Source organism: Condylostylus longicornis, unplaced genomic scaffold (assembly GCF_029603195.1).
Source record: "Condylostylus longicornis isolate FDR11 unplaced genomic scaffold, ASM2960319v2 ptg000003l, whole genome shotgun sequence".
Taxonomy (NCBI): Eukaryota; Metazoa; Arthropoda; class Insecta; order Diptera; family Dolichopodidae; genus Condylostylus; species Condylostylus longicornis.
Genome location: NW_026577972.1, coordinates 1,521,703 through 1,548,563, shown reverse-complemented (window position 1 = coordinate 1,548,563; position 26,861 = coordinate 1,521,703). Strand labels below are relative to the sequence as shown.

Genomic DNA, 26,861 nt, shown 5'->3' with positions numbered 1-26,861 from the left:
GAGACAGAATTTCTTCAATCCGATTTTTTTTTGATCCCTTACTCTTTTTAAACATAGAGAATTTGTGTTGTCTGCACATAATGTAAATTAAAACATTTCTATTATACATCCGGAATCGCAATTTGCTATGTTACTGCATTGCTGCAAATGGGCGATTCATAAACATTTTTAGAAATTTCAAGTTATACGGTATTGTATACTATGTATAATGTATATTAAATCTCAAAATGATATTAGAAATCAGATAACAACCAATTTTAAAATTTTTCAATATAGAAAAAGCAGCAACTGTTTTGAAAAATTCAATTTTAAACAAATATAAGAACCACAGATACACATTAAGTCAATTGATTTTGTCTCGAAACTATTTTATTTTAACTTTCAATAATCGAAAAAGAAAAGCCAAATTTCGTTCAATTGCGGTTTTTTTCGGATTTGTTTTTTTACTTATATCTTCAACGTCCTTACTGCAAAACACATTTAATAAATACAAACTCTTTTTTATGTCTATTATTACCATTATTCTTTTGTATATATATATTGCACTAAAAATGTATAGCTTACATTCATTCTATATACGTACTTATATTTTACTTTGTTATTGGCATTTTTATGCCCATATTATTTATGAATTTGACATAAGAATTAATTCTTCTATTAAATGATTTGACAAAATGTTTTACAATATCATAAATATGTTGAAATACAAAAGAAAAAAGTAAATATCTAACGGAAAGCAAAAAAAATGTTAAATAATAAAAATTGTAAAAGTAAAAATGAATCAAAAAAGGAATATTGCTGTTCACCAGAATAAAAATTTCACCCCCTTTTAATTATGTGACATAATCAAGGGATATAGATTTCATGAGATGCTGTTTTTTTATCGCAGCTCACTTATACCTTATAAAGAAAAACAGAAAAAAAAAATTTTGACAATTACAACAATGATTGAACATAGAAAAATAAATACATCAAATCTTCCTCTCTTTTACTTCTAACTTTAAGAATCTACAATACAGAAATTAAAGTGTAAGGAATTTAAAAACAAAAAAAACGCAAGCAATCCACAATAAAAAATATAGGGTCTTTTTCAAGGTTTTCTAGTTTCCAAATATGGTTTCCAATGCACATTATAGTTAAATTTCGTCGTCCGTTTATCAATTAGAGTTTTTGTGTTAAGTCATTAGGAGCTTTTGAAATTTGTAAAACCAAAAAGTTTACGAATTTCACAAGTCTTTTATATCTGAAAAAATTACAAGAAAATATTAGAATATCAAATTTCTAAAAACTATTTAGAGGATCCTTTGTTCGAAAGCATATTCATTTATACTGTTATACACTGTTAATTTTATATTACTGTAATATACTGTTAATTTTCAAAAGTTTCTTCATTTCATCAAGTGAAAGTTTGGTTTTTCGACTCCCCATCACGAATTATATGAAGCATGAGTTGATCTTTCTGTAAACTGTTAAATTTTTGCATTTTTTTGGGAGTAATATCGAGCCTCGGGCTCTGTATACAACTAAGCAAATTTTAATTAAAAACCAATATTATATATAAAAGTTTTAACCACATTTTAATAATTAACTAAGGTTTTATTTGCCTTAAAGTTAATACAGTAAAAGTTTAGTATTTAATAAAAAATTAAATGGCATCAAAAACTGGTAAAAAAATCATAAGCAAAAGTAAAATTTTAAAAGAAAGCGTTCCATTTTCAAATATTATAATAATATACAGACATTCTGTATTTTAAAAATCAGCAAATGAACACATAAAAATTGAATATAATATATGAAAAAAGATTAATGATTAAAGGAGGATTTTATTGTATATGTAACGATTGTAGTGCGCGCTGTTTCTTTTTAAATAACAAAACTGAAAATAAATAAAAAAACACAATAAAAAATTTTTAGTGTTACGTAAACCCTATACTTCTCTTAACCTGTGAGTGAGCTTGTATGCAAAATATGTGAAGTGTTAGGGAATAAATGTCCCATAATATATTTTATTCTGTGGCTGTCTTTATGGTATATATACTACAGAATTATATATGCAACGTAAACAGAGAACTGTTGAAAAATCTTACTACAACCATGGATTTTATGTCTCCCCGTCGGAGAGATATTAGAGCTGTGATGGGGGCAATCACGGGACATTGTCTTATTGGCAAACATTTTAGGAGAATGGGTGGCCCTACGGATGGTCTCTGTTGGAGTTGCTTTGTAAAATGCCCTTTGCACATGGCTGGCTTTGACAAAGAACTGACGTAGATACCTTGGATGATTTTTCTTTTTACGGACTACGTGAATGTAAACTCCAGTGCATTAGCCCGTTTTTCAAAAGCTTGAGTTGGTTCTTGTGAGAACGGGGGATTTTGTGGATCCTATGTATACCTTACGATAGTCGCGTCAACCTAACCCAATAGAACCTATGATATATACAATAAATCGAAATTTTTATAAAAGCACATCAATACACGATTCAGTTTAAAATGAATTCCAATTGTTGAATGGTGTACATATAAATAAGATATTAAGGTAATGTTGAAATCACAGACACATGACTTTTCATTTCGTGTATTCAAATTGCTGAATTATATAGTATGACCTTATTTTTTCGATACCTTTGTTACTAATAATTTTATGATATTACAGCCTAATTTATAACATAAATTAGAACTTAGTTATGCCTAAAAGTTCTAATATATTTTATGATATTATGATATTACAGCCTAAAAGTTCTAATTGCTGAATTGTGTATAATGAAACAGTATTATCGCGATTCCGATGACAGCCTGTACATGTTTATATTATACAATAGTAAATGAAGGTTAAATACCCTAATTTTATTTTGTGATTTGCAACCCTCTTAATAAATTGTATTTTTTTGATGGGTATTTTCTACAAATTAACCAACATAATAAATAGTTATAAATGTTGTTAATATTTGTTCTTTTTTTTTTTGCTTTCGATTTGCAAGGATTTTTTTCGTTCTGTTTTTGTTTCCATTTAAATCGTCGGTTTTTAAATTAAATTTTCCCAAGGGACTTTTTAAAGAGCTTTTTACCCATAAAAAAAAAACATAAAAGCAGTACTAATACAAAGAATAAAAATAAAATGTTTAAATAGATTGCAAAAAACTATTTTAAAAATAAATGCATATAAATGTATGTATGGTATGTGTTTGAAAAAAATAATTTTCAAAAAATAACAATAAACGAAATAAATGTTAACGGTAAAAAAGATTTTTTAGGAGAAAAACAAAATAGTAAACATAGAAAAACAGTGATAAAATAATGATTGCAATGATAATGATCGAAAATATAGTAATAGAAAATATAAAATGGCGATTTTATCGGGCAAAAAATTTATAATATTACAAAATCTTCAATAAAGTCAATAAGTAAACAGTGAATTTTCCTCAACCATGCACGTCATCTGGTGTTTTTCGTAAAAAACTTCATCTACTTACTTGTTAAAATGAAAATTTAAAATGCGGGATTTGTATAAAAACGAGAAAAATAGCAAGCATACTCAAAAATAAAAGATAGAATATCAAAATGAAATGAGAAGAAAGCTATATTGCAGTATGTTTTAGTCCACTATTATATATATAGCATGTAAAATTTAGAATTCAGATTTTTTTTTGGTTTTTAGAATTTTAGTTTTAATATACGAAAAACATTTTCAAAATTACGATTTAACAGATTGCGACTCTGTATTATGTTGAACATACAATTCATACCTAAGCTGAATCGCAGGCTTGTAGATTACAGCAATATGAAATTTAAGGTATTTTCTGATTCATATACTCGTACATACTTGTTTTAACATAATTTCATAATTATTAAAATTTTTGAGATTCGGTCAAGAACGATGAAAGGATGATTTATATAGTAAATAGTTATAATACGAGTACTCGTTAATTACTATATTCGATTTCGGAAAATTTTTAAAGACATATTGTAGATCTTTTCAACTTAGATCAGAACTATGGTATTCCAATTTTTGAGAAAAACCTTTGTTTTTTTTATGCAGTTTTGAATTTTAGTATAATTTTTTTTTTGCCGAAATGAAATTGATTCTGGCAAGTTTTTTTTCTATTTGCTTTCAAATAGGAAATTTTTAATGGAAAACCAATTGTTATACATTGCAAGTTGTATTTCAACGGTTTTTATCAAATAAAACAGCCCTAATATCATAGCTTCTATAATTTTTCAATTTACCTTTGCCAAATAAATATTGAAGTTGTGTGGCAGCTACCTGAACCAGTACCTCGATCAAACCCAATTTAAAAAGGGTTCTGGTATTTTTTATAATAAATTATTTGTGAAACTTTGGTGAACAATCAGTTTTTTAGTTATCGTTGAAATGGACGGACGAACGGGTAAACGGAGAAACATGGTTAAATCGACTCAGAATTCGACGGTGATCAAAATATATATACTTGAATCTATATCTTAGAGCATTATTTCTTAGCGTTACAAGCCGTAAGGCAAATTTAGTATATTATTCGAACATACGTTCGTATACGTGTATAAATATTTCAAAACAGATATATCTATGTATATTTGATTTAAGTTCTCCATGATAAAGATTTCTTGTTGCTAACTCTATTATCAAAATTTCATTTTAATGAAAGAATAGGAATGAAATTCTGGTATGAAATCCTTAAACAAAATTTATACAATTAAAATATTATATAAAAAAAAAAATTTATGAATTTTTTATATAGGGAGTTTCTATAGTAATTTCGAATTAAGTTCTTTACGATATACTTTTCTTTCAAAGTGTTACAATTTTTTACATTATTTCACCTTCATATTTTAATATTATTATATTTTTTATACATACCAAATAAATATCACTATATAATACACTATGTAATGCAAATTTTATATAAATAAGCAGAGGTATGAAAACATTAAATCTTGTTTAATAAATATTTTAACTTCAAAATTGTTCCAAGCAAAAAGTTAATCAAATATTTATTATACTGTATCAACGGTATAATAGATTAGAAAAGATCAATCAATACGATTTGGAATCTATAAAAATTTTAAATTTTAAAAAATGTAGTAAATGGGTAGTTACAGAATCAATTTTAAGTACTTGTAACACTGATTCTAGAATTAAAACACAAAAAAAGAAAACCCCTTTCAGATTTAAATTACATTTTAAATACAAAATTTTTGATTAACTAAATTACAAAGACTTTAAATTAAAAATATATTTCCTTAAATTGACGACAACGTAAAATAATTAAAATTAAAAATTTAATTTATTTAAATTAACAATTTAATTTTTTTGAATTAAAAATTTTATTCATTAAGAACAGTGATAATATATGATTTATTAAATGGAGAAAAAGAGGATTCCCCTCAGGGCTTCAGATTTGGTAAGAAGCATATTTATGGGGAATTTAAATTGTTGCCTCGTATACATAATTGTATGAATAATAGCTGTTATACTTACATGTATATTATCTTTCAATAAGTTATACTTGTGTATTTAGGAAAAAATTAGAATTAGAATGTAACATGTTGCTTAGGATGTTATACATTTTTGTACAAAATTTATTTGTAAGAGGATGAAAAATAATGTTTTAAATTACATGGTAACACCCTATATAAAAATATATTAGGATATAATTTACATACTTATGATATAAATTAGGGTATAAAAAAGAACACAAAAAAATTTGTACTACATTTGTTTAAATTAATTTTTATACAAGTATAGGATGGATGTTATCACTTTTTCGTATTGACAAACAAAATATTTGACACAGATTTTCACATTTGATTACTTCTATGTTTTAATTACATTTACCGTTTATATTCGATCTTTTAATATAAGCAGTAAATGTAATTATGATTATTGCTGATAGAAAGCAATGTGGAGAATACAGTTTCTAAGATAATTTCTTTATATTTCTGCACTTTAGTTGGTATAAAGTTAGCTCACTGGTTGGATTCCAGTTTTAGGAGAAAAAGTTTTTCAAGTTTTTTGTCTATAAATTATTGCTTTTTCCAGACCACACATAAATTCTAAAACTGTATAAAAAAGAAATATTTGATTACTGTCATAATAAGAGTATTATTGATAATGAAATTCTCTGAAAACTTTTCTGTTAATTGAGATTGAAGACATTTTCGTTTGATTGAGATTGAAGACATATATAATTTCTTTGTATAGAAAAATTTATTAAAGATTTGGTTACTCGAATTCTCAATAAAGAAATTTGTACTGCTGAATTTATTCTATTCTAATAATGTTATAATTTTTTTTTTGATATTTTATAGATATATTTGTCAGTGATATATCCCATCCGAATTCCCATGAAAGCACATCAGATGGTAATTCTGATCATAATTCCTCTGGTGATGAGGATTCACAAATGCGGCTTAGACTTAAAAGAAAATTGCAACGAAATCGTACATCGTTTACAAATGAACAAATCGACAGTTTAGAAAAAGGTAAGAAAATTTAAAAAAAAAATCGGATTTTTGCAAAATTTACAAAAAAAAATCATTGCCTGGCTTAATAGTAGCCCATGTATTGTCAATTTTTGGATTTTTTGAAATAATTTCAATTCATTTCTTTGTATTTTTGTTAATAGAATTTGAGAGGACCCATTATCCAGATGTTTTTGCGAGGGAACGTTTAGCTGAAAAAATTGGTTTACCAGAGGCACGTATTCAGGTTTGTTATAAAGTTTTCCTCTCTGGGCAGTTGTGCTTATTTTTTATTTTATATTTTGTATTCCTTTACATGTTATGTATGATTTTGTTTTGTGTTTATTATTTATGTTTATCATTATTGTTTCTTAATTTTTTAGTTTTCAATTTAACAATTTTAAAGTTGAATTATATAAACAAAGCAAAAAAAATAAAGTTGAGTCAAACCAATGGTTTACATTGTAGCACTTTTCCCTTTAGCAAGTGAAAATACTGCTTTTAAAAACAATTTGTGCACTACATCATTAAAAATATGTACATAGTTTTATTTACATACGAAGTAATTCCAAAAATTGCATACGTTTTGGAAGACCAATGTATGCAATTTTTGAAATAAAACAAAAAAAAATTGAAAAAAACGTTAACATAAAATTTAAACAAGAACTTAAGGGATAATTGCGTGAGAAAAGAACAATAATTATATTTTTATTGGCATGATATTTACCGTTAGTTTTCTTTATTTATAGTCATTTGGAAAAGCTTGTAGTTTCGTAAATATAAGGTGCCAGATATTCAAATTTTAAAAGTTTCAAGAGGCATTAACTTGAGTACTAACGAAATAAACTGACTAACGAAATAAACTATTAATTAACCTATAAAAGATGCTAAAATCTCTGCCTTTTACAAACTGCGGTCTAAAATAAAAACGATATCAAAAATTTGGAAAAAAAAACGATTTTAAATAACGTTAAATTTTAACGGCCATTTTACATTTTTAAAGTTTAAATATAGATGCCGCGGTAGAAGAATCTAACCAGTACTTTTCTGCGTTTGCAAAATTTGAAAAATACTTATGGTTTTTCTTCAATAACTACATTTTTAGGGTTTTGAAGATCTATAACTTTTAGAGAAAGGAGACACGTAAAAATGTTCTTCTACGGAAATAAGTTTCTAGTAAAGATCTGTATACATATGAAATAACAGCTTTTAACATGTTTTGTAAACATGTCCCCGGATGGACGGACAGACAAACAGAGTGAAACTATTAAGCCCTGTTTTTCAAATATTTTTTGGAAAAATGTTAAAAAATAAATAAGAATGTTAAATAATTAGAGTAAATAATCTACCAATAGAATTAAAATGTCTGTTTAATCATGGACATTTTGCTATCATACTCTGTGTGTGCATCCTCATGCACTGGCTTTTGGCAATTGAATTATAGAACTAAACACCCTGAATAAAATTATATTCTCACAAAGCATTGATTTACTTGTTTAGTTGTTAAAATTTGACTTTATGTAACGGGTAATTTAGAAGTACTAAACTTTTGTATTAATACTGCAATTCCAATTTTAAAATATAAGAAAAGTTTTGACATGAAACGATTTTTATGATATTAATTATGACTTAGAAGAGTTAGATCCTAGTCTTTGTTCATCTCCTTAATTGTTAATGTCGTCCCTTAATTTGTAATGGGAGTCTTCTGGGAATCATCTTTTACTAAAGATTGCTCCACTGGTTGGTCTAGGATTATCCCGATTCCATCCTTTTTTTATTCTATTTTGGGCCGGTGTGCATGGATTTTAACGAATCAGTACTGCAGAAGGATGTGAAAGTGTTATTTCATAATCTCCGCAGAAAGTCATCAATTCTTAATTGGAGAACTGGGTCCTTCCGGCCGTCCCACTGTTACAGCAACTTCCAAACGCAAATGTTTTTAAGCTTGGAAGATCGTCAATGTTTTGCTCTATTCTAAGAACCCGCTTCTGGAAGTGAAGTCGATGATTAGGCGGGCTTTGGGGACGTCTTCTTCCTTCTTTGCCATGAGGTTCGGCCTGCTCTATGTATCCAGAACGGGCCTTGGTTTGATTATCAACTCTACTGCCTCTTTATATGTACAATCGATGAACATTATAACAGTTCTTGACTGGGATTATTTGTCGATTAGCACCTCTTACAGCTGGGTCAGCATTATAGAGGGCTACTTCGATAAAAGTATCAATTATAACCTATTTTTTGGCCGCGGCAAAACTAGTGTTTTAATTTTTTTCTTGGCTGCTACATAACTAGTTACAAGCTCTGTCGTCGGAGAGTGAAGAGAATGAAAGATATTCCTTCACGCAGCCATTTTTCTCTTGGTAGTAAAAAATTGATTTAAACTGTTCTCATTAAAGTTTTATCATAATTATTGCCTACACTCAGGATGAGCACGAAATTAAATGAAATATTAATAATATAATGTCGAAATTGAACGAGCAATTCTTAACACATTTTCTTTTAACTAATTTATTTAAACTTAACTAACCCAAATTTAATATATTATACCAGTTAAGATAAAATGTAATTTATATTTTTTGACGGTAAAAGATTTACCAGTATAACAGGTTGTTGCTTTTATTGTAGATATTTGGAAAAGCTAAAAATGTTGTCTTCTCCTGACCGAAACATATTATACATAAAAAATAAATTTATATATGATTCCTTTTATGTTATACAATAAATTCGAAATTGTAGGTATAATAATGTTGAAATTGTTGCAACTAAAAAACTTTTGTATGCTTCTATGCAAAATTTTGATATTCACCACATTTTTGATTCGACTTTAACATTTTTTTACCTCTATAGCAATATTTTCAATTAAAAAAAAAATACTTGTTTGAATGAACACAAAAGTTTCTTACATATACAATTTCTTCATTAGCTGTTTTATATAAAAATGTCAGTCAGCTGTATTGAATATTGTATCTAATTTTATTTATAACCCACCGTAGTTTGACAGCAGTTTTTTACATTTTAGTGAAGACTATAAGTATTCTTATTTTTCTATGTAAAACAAAAATATTTAAACATCCATTCAATTTTCATACAAGTTTTAGGATAAACTCTTTTTATTATGTGTTCATCATATATGTAGTTCTTTAGATAACAGAAAAAAACAAAATCCCAATATATGTATATACATACATGTTATACAGCGTGTTTCATGCAGTGGTGCATTGTCATACATACCCAGGGTGTAGGTTTTAATGTGTGAGGAAATGAAGTGTTCCGCAACAGACCTTTCTCGGAATCGATTTAACTTTATCGAAAATAAACTATAACTTTGACTGTGCTATTTGTAGACATTCGCTGTAAAAGTGATAACCAGCAAACACACAATTAACTCGAAGCACTTTTAGTTCCGATACCACAATCGTTTAAAAATCAATTTTTGGTATTTTGTTTTTTTTTTTAATAAAGGTTTTTTTCAAGGTGATAAAATATTGCAGCTTTTCGAATTTGTTTCCCTGAAAATAGATTGCCCATTTTTCAAGATTTCTGTTAAAATTGCAACCATAGTCGCAACCCTCCTATAGTTACTGAAAAATTACTTTTCGATTGTTGCAAAATCTTCATAAGAAATTTACTTATTTGCCGACAATATTGCATAACATTTAATTTTTGTAAGATTTTTACAAAAAGCACACTGTAAATTTCTTTATGTATATATATTTATATATACATATATTATGTATATACATACATATGCACAGATATAAAGTATCAATAGTACAAATTTATTATTTTTTTTGTTATCTCGTACACTTCATTTATATTCTAAATCGCAAATATTTAATATTGGTATTTACAACATATTCGATGACATGAATGATATCCAACGCGCGTTTATAATACAAAAAGAAAGGAAAAGAAAAGAAAAACAAACAAAAAGAAACACTTGTTTCTTTTTCCACGGTGTCAAACCACATTTATGTATTTATATATATATACAGGGTGATTCATAAAGGTGTACAACAACATGTACCATTGGTTAGAGTGAAAAATTCGTAAAATTTTGTTCAAGTTTTTCTCCTATTTCAAAAATAGGAGCTTCAAAAAAACAGTTTTTAAAAGGCCTAGTAAAAAATAGGCTAAAAATAAATAAACTATTTGATTTTTTTCTTCATGTGCTTCCGGAATACCAAGCATTCAAACTTTAGGAAAAATGAAATTGTTCGCTTTTTATACCCTGCAACTTCGTGAAGTGTATATTCACTATGATATGGAGTTTGCAACCGGTATGGACATGTATACATATTCTTGGTCAGCGTAAAATTCTGAGTTGATTTAGCAACGTCTGTCCGTCCGTTTGCACGATAACTCAAAAACGAATAATTCAGTCGGCCAAATTTTCACAAGTTTTTTCTTTTTTGCCAACGACGGACAACATGTTCGGGTAGTTGCCATACAACTCCAAAAGCTAATTTTAAATATTTGAAAAAATAATAAAGCTAGATTTATAAAACTTGGCAGTATTGTGTCCACTTACAAATCAGAAATAATATCTGGAAAGTCTCTAAAGTGTGGTTTAACAGGTTCTAGCAATTGCCATTTAACAATGAAAGCTAATTATAGATATTTCAAAAACTAATTGTAAACTCAGATTGCCAAGATGCAGAGAAAAATTCGGTCGGTTTATACCCACTGAAACGTTTTCACTGACTGAAACGTTTATACCGACTGAAACGTTGTTTAATAACGGTTCTTAAAAATATCAACTGCTTTTTAGAGAGATTATTGTGATTTAAAATGAATAATTGTTTATAATTACAGCATTTAAAATCAATAAAAATTAAAAATTGTGGCAAATTTTTGAATTCGTGTGAAATTATTGGGTTAGAAAAAACTAAAAAAAAAACAAAAAACCGAAAAAACTAGTTTTTTTTTTTAAAGTTCGACTTCTTGGTATTTCGAAAGTACATAAAATAAAAAGTTATTTTGAAGCCTAATACTAGCCCTTTCAGAAACTGTTTGTTTGAAGCTTCTATATATTTCGAAAGGGAAGTTATAAGCAAAAAACTTCAACAACTAGAAATTTCGTTAAATTTCCTGTAACTCGGAAACGCTTGAGATTTGGCACCTAGTTCCGAACAGAAGTTTTACTCATTTTAACCAATGGTATATGTTGTTGCGTATCTTTCTGAATCACCTTGTATATGTACGTATATAAAACTGAAAATAAAATCCCATATGATTTTGAAATTTTTGAGGGCCATTTTTGTTACTAGTTTCTCTTATTATTTGTTTTTATTTTTTATTATTATTCTTATTACTTTTTATTTTTAAAGTGAATGACGACAGCAATTCTTATATGAAATCAAAAAACCTAAATAAAGGGGTTTTATACTTTTTTTTGGTGTCTTTCAATTTTTTCTGTTTTGAATTTTTTTGTCTTCAATTCTGTTTTTTTTGTTTTATTTTTTGTTTTTTTTTTTTTCCTTCCTTTCACAATTCAAGGACTTAATTTTCCAATTTTCTAAAACTGTATAATCCTCTCTCCTTTTTTATAATTCATTATATTACATACATATATACGGATCATTATAAAATCCGATAAGCGATTTTAATTTAATATAAAAATTATATATATACATACATACATGTGTATGTAAAAATATAAGTGGATGATTTGAACAAAAAAAAAACCTAAACCCATCTTTGACGCGCAATGTGACGATGATAACAATAAGAAAAACAAATTATTGCAAAAAAAAAAAAACAACGCAAAAACAAAAACAGAGCACGTCTTTTAAGATTTCTTAAGCATGCTCTGTAAATTTAGAATAATTTTTCCTATATTTAATGAAAATATTGTTACATTGACGGCATTCCATGCAATAAAGGAGATTGGCTATGTGTCGGACAAATTTTGCATGTCAAATTTTCGGTGGAAAAGTCTCAAAAGAACAACGTGGGCAAAACGTATATTTTTAGTGAAATTTTTGTAGATATGAATAGTTCTGTTTGTGCACATGTGTATATCTTAATTTCGGTTAAACCGATTTTAATAAAAATTTGTATGCTATGTTATTTGAGTTATGTAACCAGAATTATTAACTTCTGGAATATTATAGACTTCAGAAAGTGGAACTTTACCATGACGCCAACTTTAATATTTTTTGGTTGTTTAAAAAAATGGTGTTAAAAAATTTGCTTCAAATTTCAGATATATTAGTAAAACAACTGGATGTACGACTTAAAACTTTTTTTAATAGTACGACAACTAACGTTTCGCGGAAATCAAGTTTAGTTGCAAACCTAACACCTGACCAATTTCACGTTTTTTCTCATATGCAGAAAAATAATCAACCAATTTCCTTAAAGTTTAATATTTGATTTTTTTTATTACTCCCGAACCTTCCAGGGAATTCGGGTGGCACAAAGCGAATTTCTACTAAGAGTCAAAGTTACACTTTTCTAGGTATGTTAGCTAAAATTGAAAACAAGTGTTTAAAATGGATTTTCATAATCTTCTGTAACACTTTCACTAAACTAGGCAACATACCGACCGCAATGGTTATGTGCTGGTCACATCAGATTTTTTTTTTGATATTCGATAGTATGTATTAGTGCCTTTAACCCTTTTGAGACCAAATTTTATAAATAATTTGGTATATTACAAACATATTACCAAACTATAAAGAGTATATCTAGGCAAATACAAACATAACTATAGGTTAAATAACAAAATATAAATGTAATAGACATTCTCACATATCAGTTATTTAGATATTAAAAGATAATTATTAATTTTTCTGAAGTTATATTACTTAGGACACGTGCATGTACAAGTATCTCACAAAATATGTATTTATATTATATTATATTTTTTATTATACTTTAAAATATACTTTAGAATAAGTATTCTTAGCTCAATACGAATTTGTTATTGCATATTTTACTATAATATTATTTTTTTTCTTTATTTTTCTTCTTCCTTTATAATAGAATCAATTATCATAGTATAAAATGGGAAAAAAGGATAACAACTGTAATAAATAGGAAAACAATTGATATTCAAAATATAAAATATACTTTTATTTTTTGTTTTATGTACAATAAAAGTTATTATTGCATTGCGACTTTTAACCCCAAAATTTAATAATGTTGCAAAAGTCGTATAAAGTATTTACAATATAAGGGTTTTTATTTTGTATTTTAAGTGGATTTAGGAAATTAACGTTAAATTTGTGTAACTACATATGTATGGTATGTTTTATATGATCGAAATTTGTGTTCCTCAAACATTCAAGTTAAAATTTTTCTATATACATATCATGTACTTGCAACATTTGAAAGTTAAAACCCTGTTTCATTATTGTTAATTGAAATCCCGATTATAAAATTACTCTTTTCGTTTTCTAAAAAGATAAGATTTTACAAATGCACGGTAACAATAAACTAGCCGGTCTTATAAATGACAGATGAATGCGCTTAGTTTAAAAACGTTGAAATGTACGGTTCAAATAATATATTTTGTATTTTTATAATATTATTAATAAAAATTACTTTCAAATGAAATGTTACTTAAATATCATATTTTATGTATTTTAATCATTATCATAAAACCTAAATTTAACAATATATAAATGTAATAGACATTCTCACATATCAGTACACACATTAGTGTATTTCGAAATTATTTTTTAAGATTTAAAATACTTTTTAAATTATTATTTAAAATTCAAATAAATGTAAATTACGCAAATTACGAGTACTCAAATAAATGTAAATTTAGCTTTTAGTGGAGGTTCAGTTTATGCTATCCGAATTCCCCGGAAGATCGGTTAACAAATAGAATAAAATATTAAATTTTAAGAAAATTGATAGAATATTTCTCTATAGATATGGGAAAAAACACCTGAATTCCGCGAAACGTTAGTTGTCGTACTATCAGATGAAATTTTAAGTCGTACATCCAGTTGTCTTACTAATATATCTGCCGGCATCTGACTAAAAATAAACATAGAAGTTTAACTTGTATTATTGTGAATAGAATTAAAATATTTTGAATTTAATTTTAGATATTGTAGGTACCATAAATTCGTGTATGATCCAGCCTGATCGTGTATCTCGCTTTTTGACTCCCATCTTATTCACTTTCAAATCAGAATTCTCAGAATTTTCTAATGGATGTTTCATTTTTCCAATAAGATCACTCTTTTTCATGATCGACAGAACGTTTCACTTTCAAAAACATAGTGAATAAATTTTGTATGCATTTTAGAGAAAAACGGATACGCAATACCAAATATTTCTTCTCACTCGAAACTTACGTTATACAAGTATATGTTATTTACTTACTTTCTTCTCACTTTCCGAGTAAAAAAGCGAGATAGACGATCGGCCTGATCTATTTATATATCTATATCTATATATATCTATATCGATCGGCCTAAGTTTATATTTATATAAGGAAGAACGTAAAAATTTTTCGAACGTAAATTTCCGATCATATACACCATTCGGAAATATTTTTAATATAATATTCGAATGATTGAATAACAAATTTTGTAAATGTCGCGAAATAGTTTCTAAAAGGGGGCAGGTCAAATTAGTGGTCGAATTCCACATTGGACACTGCATACTGGGTTATTACTTGTACAAATTTAAACAATCTGAATACCGTTCGTGTAGATTTTTCCACCATGAAGATGTGACGACTGAGCTTATTACCTGTTTTTCTGAAGCATTGTTCAGGAGGCGATCGATTCAGTATTGGGGTATGGGGAATTTACAATGATGTGAGGATTATAGGCCTACCTGACGCTTTATATGTTATGGGAAGTTGCAAGAAGTCTTTATGGCTTCAGTGGCCTGGTCTGCGGTTGTACAAATCTATAAATCTAATCTAATCTAAATTTCGTGAAATAGTTGGTTCTTCTTTTTGTTGGAGAACGTTAAACTTATTATAAAAACATTAAATCACTTCAAAATATCACTTAAAATGGACCTCTCACAAATTGGATTCTTATTTACAAAATATATTCGTAGAAAGATCAGTTTTTCAAAAGTTCGACGATCCTTATACATATGTGATGTAAAGTTGTTTTTACCCCAAAGCAACGCAGTAACAAAAAATATGAATCCAATCTCCATATCATTTTCATTTTTCTACTCTATAGCCAAAATAAGAAGACTAACTATAATTTTCATATGTCAAAAATAAAAAGAATAACCGTAATTAAGAACCCGCCTCACCTTTTTATTCGTCTACAACAATCGAACTGTACTTTATTGTAATGAACTGTGCAAATTTAGTTTCCTATTTGAAATTTAAATTGTTTTCCTACTTGCTATTTGAATTCGACCAATTTAACTATTACCATCACAAAACAATAAAAAGGCTCAAGTTCTATCAGTTCCGAATATTGTACGAGAGTATGCTGTATATATGAAATTTTACGGTTTTTTGATCCATTTCATTGATGAAAAAAGGCATTCCAAATTTGGCAACCAATTCGTTACAAAAAAAAAACAATTTTTATAAAAATTATAAGCCTCAATAAAATATTATTTTTTTATATTAAATCCTTCATAACATTATAATATATGTACGTATTTAGATTTTTTACATACATTAAGACTTACATATATACATAAAATGTAAATATAAAGTAGTAAAATTACCCTTTAATTTCGTAAATTCATAATTGATTTACTGTTACTATTTCAAGGAGTAAAAAAATTATTAACACTTTATTTTTTGTGTAATTTTTTTCTTTAATATTTTCAAAATTGTCATCAGTTCAAGGGTGCTGCGGCACGCTTTATACAACGTATAACATTTAATGATGGATTTCTTCCCCCTTTTGAATTATTTTGCTACTTAAATGGAACATGCATTACATTGTGTATACTACAAACTGTATTTATTAAATAAATCGATTTATTATTGAAATATACAAAGTTCCATTATTTTTTTCTGTTAAGTCCTTTTCTTTTAAACATACAAGACACTTAAAAATATTTATAATTTGTTTCAAAAAAATTCTCGAATAAATTTATATTTGTATTTTTATTCTTCCTTATGTCGGGCTTTTTTTATTAAATACTTGACACTCATACGTATAATACAAAAAAAATAATAACAATAAAAAAGAACAGTTAATAATAAACACGAATAATAAAGCGTTAAATATTGTTTTTATAGTCATTTGATATTTTTGTTACACTGTTTATTTGTTATTATTGTGATTATTATCATTATAAATGTTATATTATTTTATATATATGTATATACATATATAATATTTATAAACGGATAATATTAAGGAAAAAAAAAAACAATTGAAAATATAACAAAAAAATTAAAATTAAAAAGCCCTAAGTTAACCCATTCAAGTACAATTGTAATCTCAAAATAGGAGTCAAAATGAAAATAAATTATTTTAAATGATTAGTTAGTAACTCAATACTTAATTGATTTTTTTAGTGTATTTAGGAAAAAGGAAAAAATTTGATTTAGTAAACGACAATAATCGACCGCAATGTATATGAATTGTCTAGTTTAGCGAAATGAATTACAGGAGAATTATGAGTATGCTTTGTTCAATTTTAAAAACGTTAGGAAGCTTTTAGTTAACATACCAAGAAAAATGTAGTTTCGGCTCTTAGAGTAGATTTACTTTATGTGGTACTTATGCGGCTCGCAAAATGGTCCAATTCCCATGGTCTGTCTGAGCAATCCTAAAGATGATCAATCCTGAAATATGAAATTTTAATGTACAAATAGATCTTTATACTACAGAAACTTATTTTTGTAAAAGATAATTTTTAATTATCTTCGAACCCTTCCAAGTCTCCGATGTTCTAAAAATGCTTTGACAATTTTTTTGTAACGAAACCACCAACATTTTTCAAGTTCCGTTAAGCAGTGGCATGCTCTTTCTAACTAGCAGGGCATAGCTCAATTGAAAATTAAAAAGACAAAATGAAAAAACTGTTGTTAAAATCTATTCTCATTTAATATAAAATGTAAAAAAACTTTTCTAATATTCTTAGTTACTCAATACTCCTATCAAGAACTACTATAGTGAGTATTTTGCATAAATTAACTAAGCTTGCTCGTCAATACCTGTACGCTGAATACTTCCAATGAAAATATTTTAATACGAATACATACGATTATCGTTTGAAATGAAGTCGACTATTACTCGTATCTTGTGTGTTGTTTTTTAAGTAAATATTTTGTTGCATAACGTTAAAAAATATTTCCGTTTATTTTTCTTGTTTTCAACGAAAACTTACACCATTTTTATCACCACTTAAATAAAAATTCTGTACTACAAAATTATGAGATTTTTATTATTATTCTAGATGTCATTAATATTATTATTATGCATATAAAATGAAATTTTATTATTTTGCGTCTATGTATATAGCAATAAATCAAAATTAAGCGAAAAAAAATGAAAGAGTTGTGCAGTAAAAAGTGAAAGGGTACAATGTACAGAAATTATAAGATTCATAAGATTACGTGAGGCATCCGTATAAAGATAATTTCTAATGCTATGAATAATTTTTCTCTCCCTGTTGTAATGTATAGGTATGTATGTATGTGCATATGGCGATTTAAAAGATAAAGGTCATAAAATAGTTTTTATAGCTATTGCATAATATAATTATTAGAGGGTTAAATAGAAACAATTAAGAAAAATAGGCGGAAAAAAAATTTTTTTAAAGGATTTGAAATATCATTTGAAAAATTTAAAACCTATCATAGCATCGTTGAAAGAGCAATATTTTTATTGAATGGGGTTGGCCAGAGGTGTTGAAATTTTATTTTTAAAGTGTAGAAAAATGAATAAAATAATATCATTTCAGTCTTTTTCCATTTATTACACTGGCCCAGTAAAGTTGTACGTGCCTTAATAGAAAAGCTTTTTTTCTTCCATTGAATTCTCAACCGATTTGAATTTGTAATTTATGTGGAATATAAAGATATATCTATATACAAATGTACAATAAATAATTATTATAAACACATTTGCGTTTTATTAAGGAATCTCGACTTGTTTTAAATATATACCGATGAGACGTGTCCTTAAAATTCTAAATAATAATAAATATCAAAATGCTACTATAGTTCAACATTATCCTTTAAGTTAGTCAATCGAATACTTTTAACATCCCTATTTACATACGTAGAATGTTCCTGCAATTTTGAATTTCTGAAATAAATTTAATAATCGAAAAAAAATATATATATAAGTTCATAATAATTAATGCACATTTAGTATAAACAATAAATAAGTAAACAATTCAGTTCTTTATTCAGCAATAATATTTTAATTGTTAAATAATTGAAATTCATATTTGCTTTGCAATTATATCCTTTTACTGTATTATCTCTTTAATGACCGCATTGCATACAATAAGGGAGGTTATGGGATGGCAAAAAATTTTGCTTATCGAGTTTTCTGTGAAAACGAACTTCTTCATGGTAGGGAAGCGTAAATATACTATTTTGCAACCTGTCGGTCTATGTGTGGACGCGTGTATCTCATGTTCGGCTGAACCAATAAATTTTATGTGTAAGTTTATTTCGACTAAGACACAGATTGATCAAAGAACATACGTTCGTACGGATATAATAAAAGTATTATAAAGAAACTTGTACAAGTTTTAAAAATTCTGATGCGGTAGTTTTGGTAAATTATTGAATTAGCCTTACTAAAAATTTGAACATCAGGTGTCAAAAAGTACGGGTACTTCTAGAAGGGCTAGGGACATGGGACAAAAGGCATTAGATAGGGTTTTGCCTCTAGGGTCCCAGAAAAATCTGACATTGGAACTTTTCAGCCCCGAAATGGCCCGAATTTCAACTTTTTTTAAATAAAAAGGTTATCTTGTGGTAGATTTATGATGTTAAAAAGACCCTCTATAGATCCCCTAAGAACACGTGTAAATTTGTCAGCTGCCTGTATTTCTGTCAGCCGTAGTTTACACATTGGTTTTAGTTATGGTTTTAGATTAAAATTGAAAATATGATTTCTATGTTTCTTTTATTTATGATTGTTTCTTTTCTTCCCCCTTTGTTTTCTTCTTTATTTTTGTTTTTTGTTTTTAAGTATTTGTACCTATAATTTTTATATAAAATTTTTTTTTTTTAATATATTTTTACGCACAATAGCCCGGCAACTAACAACTATCGGTTACAGGTGCTAAAGTAATTGATTAAAAAAGAAAAAAATAAAAAAAAATTCATTAAATATGAGAAATGATCGTTGTTGTCAGAATTATCTCTATAATCGATGTTGTATTTGAAAAATTTTGCCTAAATATTAACTAATATTAACTGTGCTTGCACTAATGCAATTACACAGTATAATTCAGTTATAATGTGCAATTCGAATTGTAAAGTGTAATCGATAATGTAAAATGGACGTTGAATTCTTTTCTTGCATCTTAATCGATATTGCAGTCATTGTAACATTTGATGTTGTCAATGTAAAAAACAAATGTCACGTAGTTAACAACAATGTCAATTATTGCCTGCTAATATTGTTAAGATTTTTTGGCATTTTTTTAAATAAAAAGAATTTAAACTGTTGATTTTGTTTTTTTTGTGCAAAAAGCGAAATGTTTGAGGAAGATAAGCTGTCAGCCGGTTGCATGCGAAAGTTGTATACGAAAATTGATACTCAAAAATTTTTTTAGCATAAGTTATTGATTGCTGGTTCGTGGCCGTGTCAAATGCACTTGTAGTCATTATCAATTACAACTATACTTTAATACTTGCTATATTATTGCAAAAATTAATAATATGCATAAATTAATAAAATTATTTATACAGGGTGTCTCGTAACAAATTGCACGGAAATCTTAATACAGCATCATATAGGCCCTCATGAGAAGACAAAACATATACTCTATACAATACTTTTAATGAGTAGACAAACCCACATTCGTAGTTACAGGGGCTTAAAGTCGATTTCGACCGATTTTTTTATTTTTTGAAATATTAGTATAATTCCGCGACTGATTAGGAAATCTCCGAGTTAGGGCTTTTTTATGAATATCCACATTAGTTATAATCTGTTAAGATTTCGGAATCACATGACTTTAAAGTTTGAAAAGTTTGAAATTTTAACTTTTCATTTTTAAAAAACGCTAATTTTCTAGGTTTAGCAGAGGTGGCAACCTTGACAACTGAGCTTCAATTTAGTGTATGAGTCATCATGCTACCTGACCTGGTCTAGGAGTTATTGAGAAAAACAATACAACAGTAAATACTATTTTATGCCAATTTTTTTTCTTCAATAAGAAAATTAAGATTTTGAAAATTATACAACAACAGTTCAAAATGGTGTCCCTGTTCTGTTATGCAAATGTTCTACTTAACAAACGAATTTTCTTCACATTTGCAAAAATTAATGACCCGAAGAGTATCATATGGCACCTCTCATTGATACTGTCCTGTTAGTCAGTTTTGATTTCAACAATCTATTGATAAATGAATTTTTTCGACTAGCGCATGGATGAAACTCAGGACTCGAAGGACGGAGGGATCGAAGTCGAACTTTCTTGTTGACCTTCTTCCAATTCAAGACTTTATAAATTTATTATCAAACTACTATTAAAGTGATTTTAAAATGTAAATAGCAAGCTTTTTACTGTATAAAAGTATCTGTAACTCCGAGCCTGTTGAAATGTGAACATCGTCTTCATACAAAAGTTTTGTCTACTCATGAGGGTCTATACAATAGCATATTGCAGTGCACTTTGTTACACTATGTATATATTTATACAGAAAATTATTTCGACATTAACATGCATTTTAGTATTGTCATTATTATTTTTTTTTATTTTCATGTGACATGGCATTACTTATATTCATAAAATGCTCGTAAAGTTGCTACAGAAACTAAATTGTGGTTCCATTCAATTTAAATGTTCCTTTTCGCAATCAAACCTTTTTTTTAATGCTGTTGGGACTTTTTAGAAATTTAATTTACATTTCCCTGCCCGAACATTCTGAAATTTATTTGATACGAGCAAAATTAAAAAAAAAAAATAATTATTTATTCTTCATATGCATATTACTCACATTATTAAAATCATTACAATACTGAAATAAACAATGAAAATTCTACACAGAGCTATGAAAGAAATTATTACCAAATTGCTTTCCACATTGTTTTCTACATTATTACATGTAATCGTCATTATTACATGTACATATGTACATTGCTTACATTCGATCGGATTCGGTCGTCTTTAAAACATATCATCCACAAGAATATTATCAATAAATAATATTCTAATGTTATATAAATTAAGTGTACAACTATGTAAAATATGAACACAATATTATTATATTTATTTAAAAATATGTTCGACATTGGATGACTTCACTGTTATTTTACTGTATTTTCAGTTTCTGATATGTCATTAAACAAGCAATATGTCAGGCAATATGTCAGATTAAATGCCATAATTCATACATGAGTCGAAAAATATTTCTTTTTATATGATAAAATATTAATTAATAGTCAACAATTTTGACAGCAGCGATTTGCTCATATTTTTTTCCTACAAAATTTTCTCCTTTCCTCAAATACAATTTTCCTTTTATACAATATCGTCTATAAATTTTTTTTAACCACAATATGACAGAATATAAATATATGTATGTATTTATTTATAAATACACATGCATATATATAAACCTAAGTCAAAAAATTTTATAATTTTTTTTTAAATTTGTAAAATAAAAAAATATAAAAAATTTAAAAAAGAAATTTAATTAAGTAAACAAACAACAAAAAATATTAAATTAATGAAAATTCTCTTTTCTATCTCTTTTCTTTGTGTGTGTTTGTTGTTGTTACAATGTTTTTATTTTGAAATTTTTTTGATTTTCTTTTTGTTTTTCTGGTTTCCGTTTTTAATTGATATTTAAATTTTATTTCTATTTGTTTCTATTTTTTTGTCTCCAACTGTTTTTTTTTTGGTTCTTGTGATCTGAAATTTTATTAAAAAAAAACAAAACACGAACAAAAAACATTTTTCTGGTAATATAAAACAAAAAAAAAAATTAGGTATGGTTTTCAAATCGGAGGGCGAAATGGCGTCGTGAAGAAAAACTAAGAACCCAAAGAAGATCAGTTGATCATACCGGTACAAATACAAGTAATGCAACATCATCAGCAACGAATAATAGTGGCGGTATTGTTGTATCACAACAACAAAATAATAGTGCAAGTGGTAATGCAGGTAGTAATACACCAGGCGGTGGTGGTGGCGGAAGTAGTACAAGTAATAATAATAATATGAATGGAGGGCAAAATGGATCGTCATCAGATCAACAACAACAGCAGCAACAACAAAATGGTAATTTTTTCATAAAATATTGGTAGACACTATATGTTCAATAGGAACTGGTTTACAGCTATACTCGCGATATAAATGACACAACCCGACCTTATTATAATAAATTATAGATCCTGTATATAAGGACTTAAGAATGTTATTATTAATTTTGATTAATTGTCATAATTTTATGTAATTGCATATCTGCCAAAGATCAGGTAGATATGTAATTTTTAGTTTTGCAATTATTATTTAATTGCAAAATCGTTGCGCACATATCTCAGCGACTAAACAATGGCTTCAGTTTGAATCGATTGTGTTGACTAATAAATAAAATCAGTTTGTAAAATAATACAAACTGTTTCAATGTTTAATTGCGTACGACCATATAGTTGCATGTGTGTATAAAAAAATTTTAAGGGTGATTCTTTGTTTAACTTCTAGCAAAACTTTGTATAAATGAGGTTGGAGGGGGTTGCAGATATACTCGTTCTCAAGCTACAGCTTGTAAAAAAAAGGTATTGAACTTTTCCTGCATATAAATAAATGCTTATAACTTTGGAACCAAACAACATAGAATTATCATTAATCAGCTTGTTTTACAGGCGATTGATTGTTTTTTATTTTTGGTCTTATAATTAATTTGATTTGAGCCATAGTTTTCTGGCAAAGTCAGGATTTTGTGTTTTTTTTTAATTTCTTTTACAAAATTCGAAATTTCTTAAAAATTTTTTTTTGCTATTATTTTTTTTTATCAATTGAGATGTGATGAAGACTGTTAACAGACAACAGTTACTAACTTTCAATCCTCAAAATAGTTTAAGCATATCTCTGAAGCTACTCAACTACTCAACCTGCGCAATGATTTAATACAAATTATTTTACCACATATCACATATGACTGTTTTCTAATGTAATTCTTAAGCAATCATTTATTCATTTTGGATATTAAAATTATCCAAAAATTCAAGGATTTTTTTCTTCTAATTTATAATTAGAAGAAAAGTTCGAATTTTGACAAAAGTGTCTTTTTAAATATATTTCTTTTTGAAAATAAGGAAAAAAATTTAAAAAAAAAATTTCAAAATTTAAAATATTGCTAAAATAAACATATATAATCAATTTAATTATAGGAACAAATAATACAAATAGCGGTCCTGGCAATACACCCGGTAACAATGGCATTGGTGGTGGAAATGGTGGTAATAATAGTGGTGCTGTTACTGGTACCGGTAATAGTGGTGGTAATGGAGGTAATAATAGCAATGGTAATGGTGGTAATAATAATGGCAATGGTAGTGGCAGCAATAATGGAGGTGGAGGTAATCCATCTGGTCATTCAATAAGTCCACCAATACAAGCAGCTGCTCCACGTTTAGCCTTAAATTCTGGTTTCAATTCAATGTATTCATCGATTCCACAGCCAATTGCAACAATGGCAGAAAATTATAAATATGAGTAAGTTAATAAATAATTATTCAATAACATAAAACGATATTAACTATATATAATAATTATGAAATAATTAATTATTTACCATAAAATATAATTAAATTTTTAATTAACAAATATATTATAACAAATTTGTTTTTTTTTTTAATGTAGTACAATGTCACCATCACTGGGTTCAATGACATCATCTTGTTTACAACAAAGAGATACTTATCCATATATGTTTCATGATCCGCTGTCATTGGGCTCTCCATATGCAGCTCATCCTAGATCAACATGTAATCCAGCTGCAGCACATCAACAACCACCATCCCAACATGGAGCTTACGGTAGTTCATCTGGTAGTGGTAGTACAGGTTGGTAAAATCAAAAAAAGAAAAAAAAAACAAAAGACTTCCGTTTGTTTTTTTTCCTTGGTTTATTTTTTCTTTGGTTTGTTTTGTTATTGGAGCTCTAACGAGTAAAGGTAGAATAATAGAAATGATGAAAGTTGTTTTTACAATTTAAAAATTTTTTATCTCTCTTTATGATAATTAATATTTAATTTTAATTAAAATTCTTGTTAAAAATTATTCGATTTGAAGAAAAAAAACTATGAATGTCTTTTAATAATATTTTTTTTCTTTTTTTCATTTTACAAATTAAAAATATTTTAATTAACCTGATATTTAATTATAAGAAGTTATAACGAGTGCAATTCCAAAAAAAAATTTTAATTTTACTTACAATATAGTTAACGTATAAAATGTCTGGTTCGCTGCAAAACTGACGATCATAATTTTACTGTCGAAAAAAAAAATTCACTTCAAACTAAAAAATAAATCCAAATCCAAGCAGATGGTTAGAAAATCGATGCAAAGTATTGGGTATTTACGGAAAATGAAGTATTTAAGGTTCTTTCGAAGATCTATTCAAACTTTGTAATTCTTACCTTGGAAACTGGTCTTAACTTTATATCTATATTAAAATCAATTTGAAGGAGACAATTTAGTAGCCATTAGCTCGAATGAGCCACAGATATTATTAAATAGAGATTTAGATTCTTTAGTGCTCACACTTTACTTAATTTTTAAATTGCGACCATAAAAGTTCCTAGGGAATTTCGCTTTGAAATTTTGTAGATCAATATGGTATTTAGTATACCATACTTCAACTTGTAGCAGTTACGACATATATATTAATAAGCTCTTATTTTATAAATTATAATTATATTACAGTTTAAGATTAAGATTAAAATCTTTTTGAAATTGCTTACCACCATATTATAATTAAATATTTAAATTACCAAAATTTTTATAAATATAAAAATATAATTTTAATTTAATATGGCAAAAAAAATTTTTTTTTCTTTTTTCTTTGATTTTTTTCCCTAAATAAAGGTGTTATATCAGCTGGTGTATCAGTACCAGTTCAAATACCATCACAATCAGCTGATTTAAGTGCGAATTATTGGCCAAGACTACAGTGATCAACGCTATTTGGATTTCCTAATCAAATGTTGGCAGCAGCAGCAGTTGCCGCAGTAGCATCAGTATCAGTTACATCAGTTTCATCATCATATACAACAAAACAACCATCATCATCATCTTTAATATCATCTCCATCATCATCATCACCATCATCTTTATTATCATCATTATCATCAAATATATCAGTTACATCACCTTCTCTACCAATAATTCATTCAGTATCAACTTCAACATCATCATCATCATTATCTCCTTCTTTTTCATCATCAAATATACTATCAACAATAGCAACAGCAACATCAGCAGCAACAACTGTTACAATTAATAATGCTGTTACTACTACAATTTCAACTAGTATGAATACAATTCCATCACTTTGTTCATCTTCAACATCATTATTCAATCATAATAATTATAATAATATAATAACAGCACAAGAAAAACAGCAAGCAGAACACCTATTACATCAACAGCATCAACAACAACAACAACAACAACATCAGCAGCAACATCAACAAATACAACAACAATATCAGCAGCATCAGCAATTATTATTAAAACAGCAATCATCAAATGTAGCAACAGTAGCGGCTGCAGCTGCAGCGGCTGCAGCGGTAGCAGTAGCTTCTGTATCACAGTTGACACCTACATCTATGTCTTCTGTATTAAGAAAACATTTTTAATGTACAAATTAAAAAATAACAAAAAAAAAAAAACAAAATCACAAAAAATTAAAAAAAAAAAAAATACTAAAATTTAATTAAAATGAACAAAATGTTCTCGTACATATAAAAATATATATAAAATATATACATATATACAAATACACATACCATAATTATGAAAAAAAATTGCATGTGTATGGCAAATCAAATTAAAAAATCCGGAAGAAATAATAGCAAACAAAGCGAAAGAAAGTTAAAATTGTTCAATTTAGTATACATGTGTGTGGTGAGTAAAAGAATAAAAATCAAATAAAAAGGACATTTTTATTATACAAATTAAAGGAAAAATTAAGACAAAAATATTTAAAAAAAAAGACAATTATTATTTTGTGGACGTTCAAAGGAATATAGAGTTTTTGTAATTCTAATTTGAATTAAGTTATTATATTTTTACAGAA

At 27.1% G+C, this 26,861-nt stretch overlaps 2 protein-coding genes across 10 annotated transcripts in view; both read left to right on the top strand.

The window, feature by feature from the left end:
- Nucleotides 1-25,879, top strand: part of LOC129606923 (paired box protein Pax-6) — a 277,309-nt gene extending 251,430 nt beyond the window's left edge. For 7 of the 9 annotated variants that reach the window (XM_055517571.1, XM_055517596.1, XM_055517618.1 and 4 more), the window contains 6 exons: nucleotides 6,306-6,479; nucleotides 6,623-6,705; nucleotides 22,547-22,838; nucleotides 23,951-24,275; nucleotides 24,423-24,625; nucleotides 25,649-25,879. In XM_055517571.1, the coding sequence (XP_055373546.1) occupies nucleotides 6,306-6,479; nucleotides 6,623-6,705; nucleotides 22,547-22,838; nucleotides 23,951-24,275; nucleotides 24,423-24,625; nucleotides 25,649-25,737 (1,166 nt within the window). In that variant the 3' untranslated portion in view covers nucleotides 25,738-25,879. The remainder of the gene's footprint in view (nucleotides 1-6,305; nucleotides 6,480-6,622; nucleotides 6,706-22,546; nucleotides 22,839-23,950; nucleotides 24,276-24,422; nucleotides 24,626-25,648) is intronic. The other 2 variants (XM_055517576.1, XM_055517582.1) reach the window with 2 other exon arrangements.
- Nucleotides 25,765-26,421, top strand: LOC129607245 (uncharacterized). The gene has a single exon (XM_055518104.1). The coding sequence runs from the start codon at nucleotides 25,765-25,767 to the stop codon at nucleotides 26,419-26,421; it is 657 nt and encodes a 218-aa protein (XP_055374079.1).
- Nucleotides 26,422-26,861: the final 440 nt, after the last annotated feature.

Excerpts from the sequence above, each read along its gene's own strand:
- LOC129607245 (XM_055518104.1), top strand. The coding sequence starts at position 25,765 with ATGTTGGCAGCAGCAGCAGTTGCCGCAGTAGCATCAGTATCAGTTACA.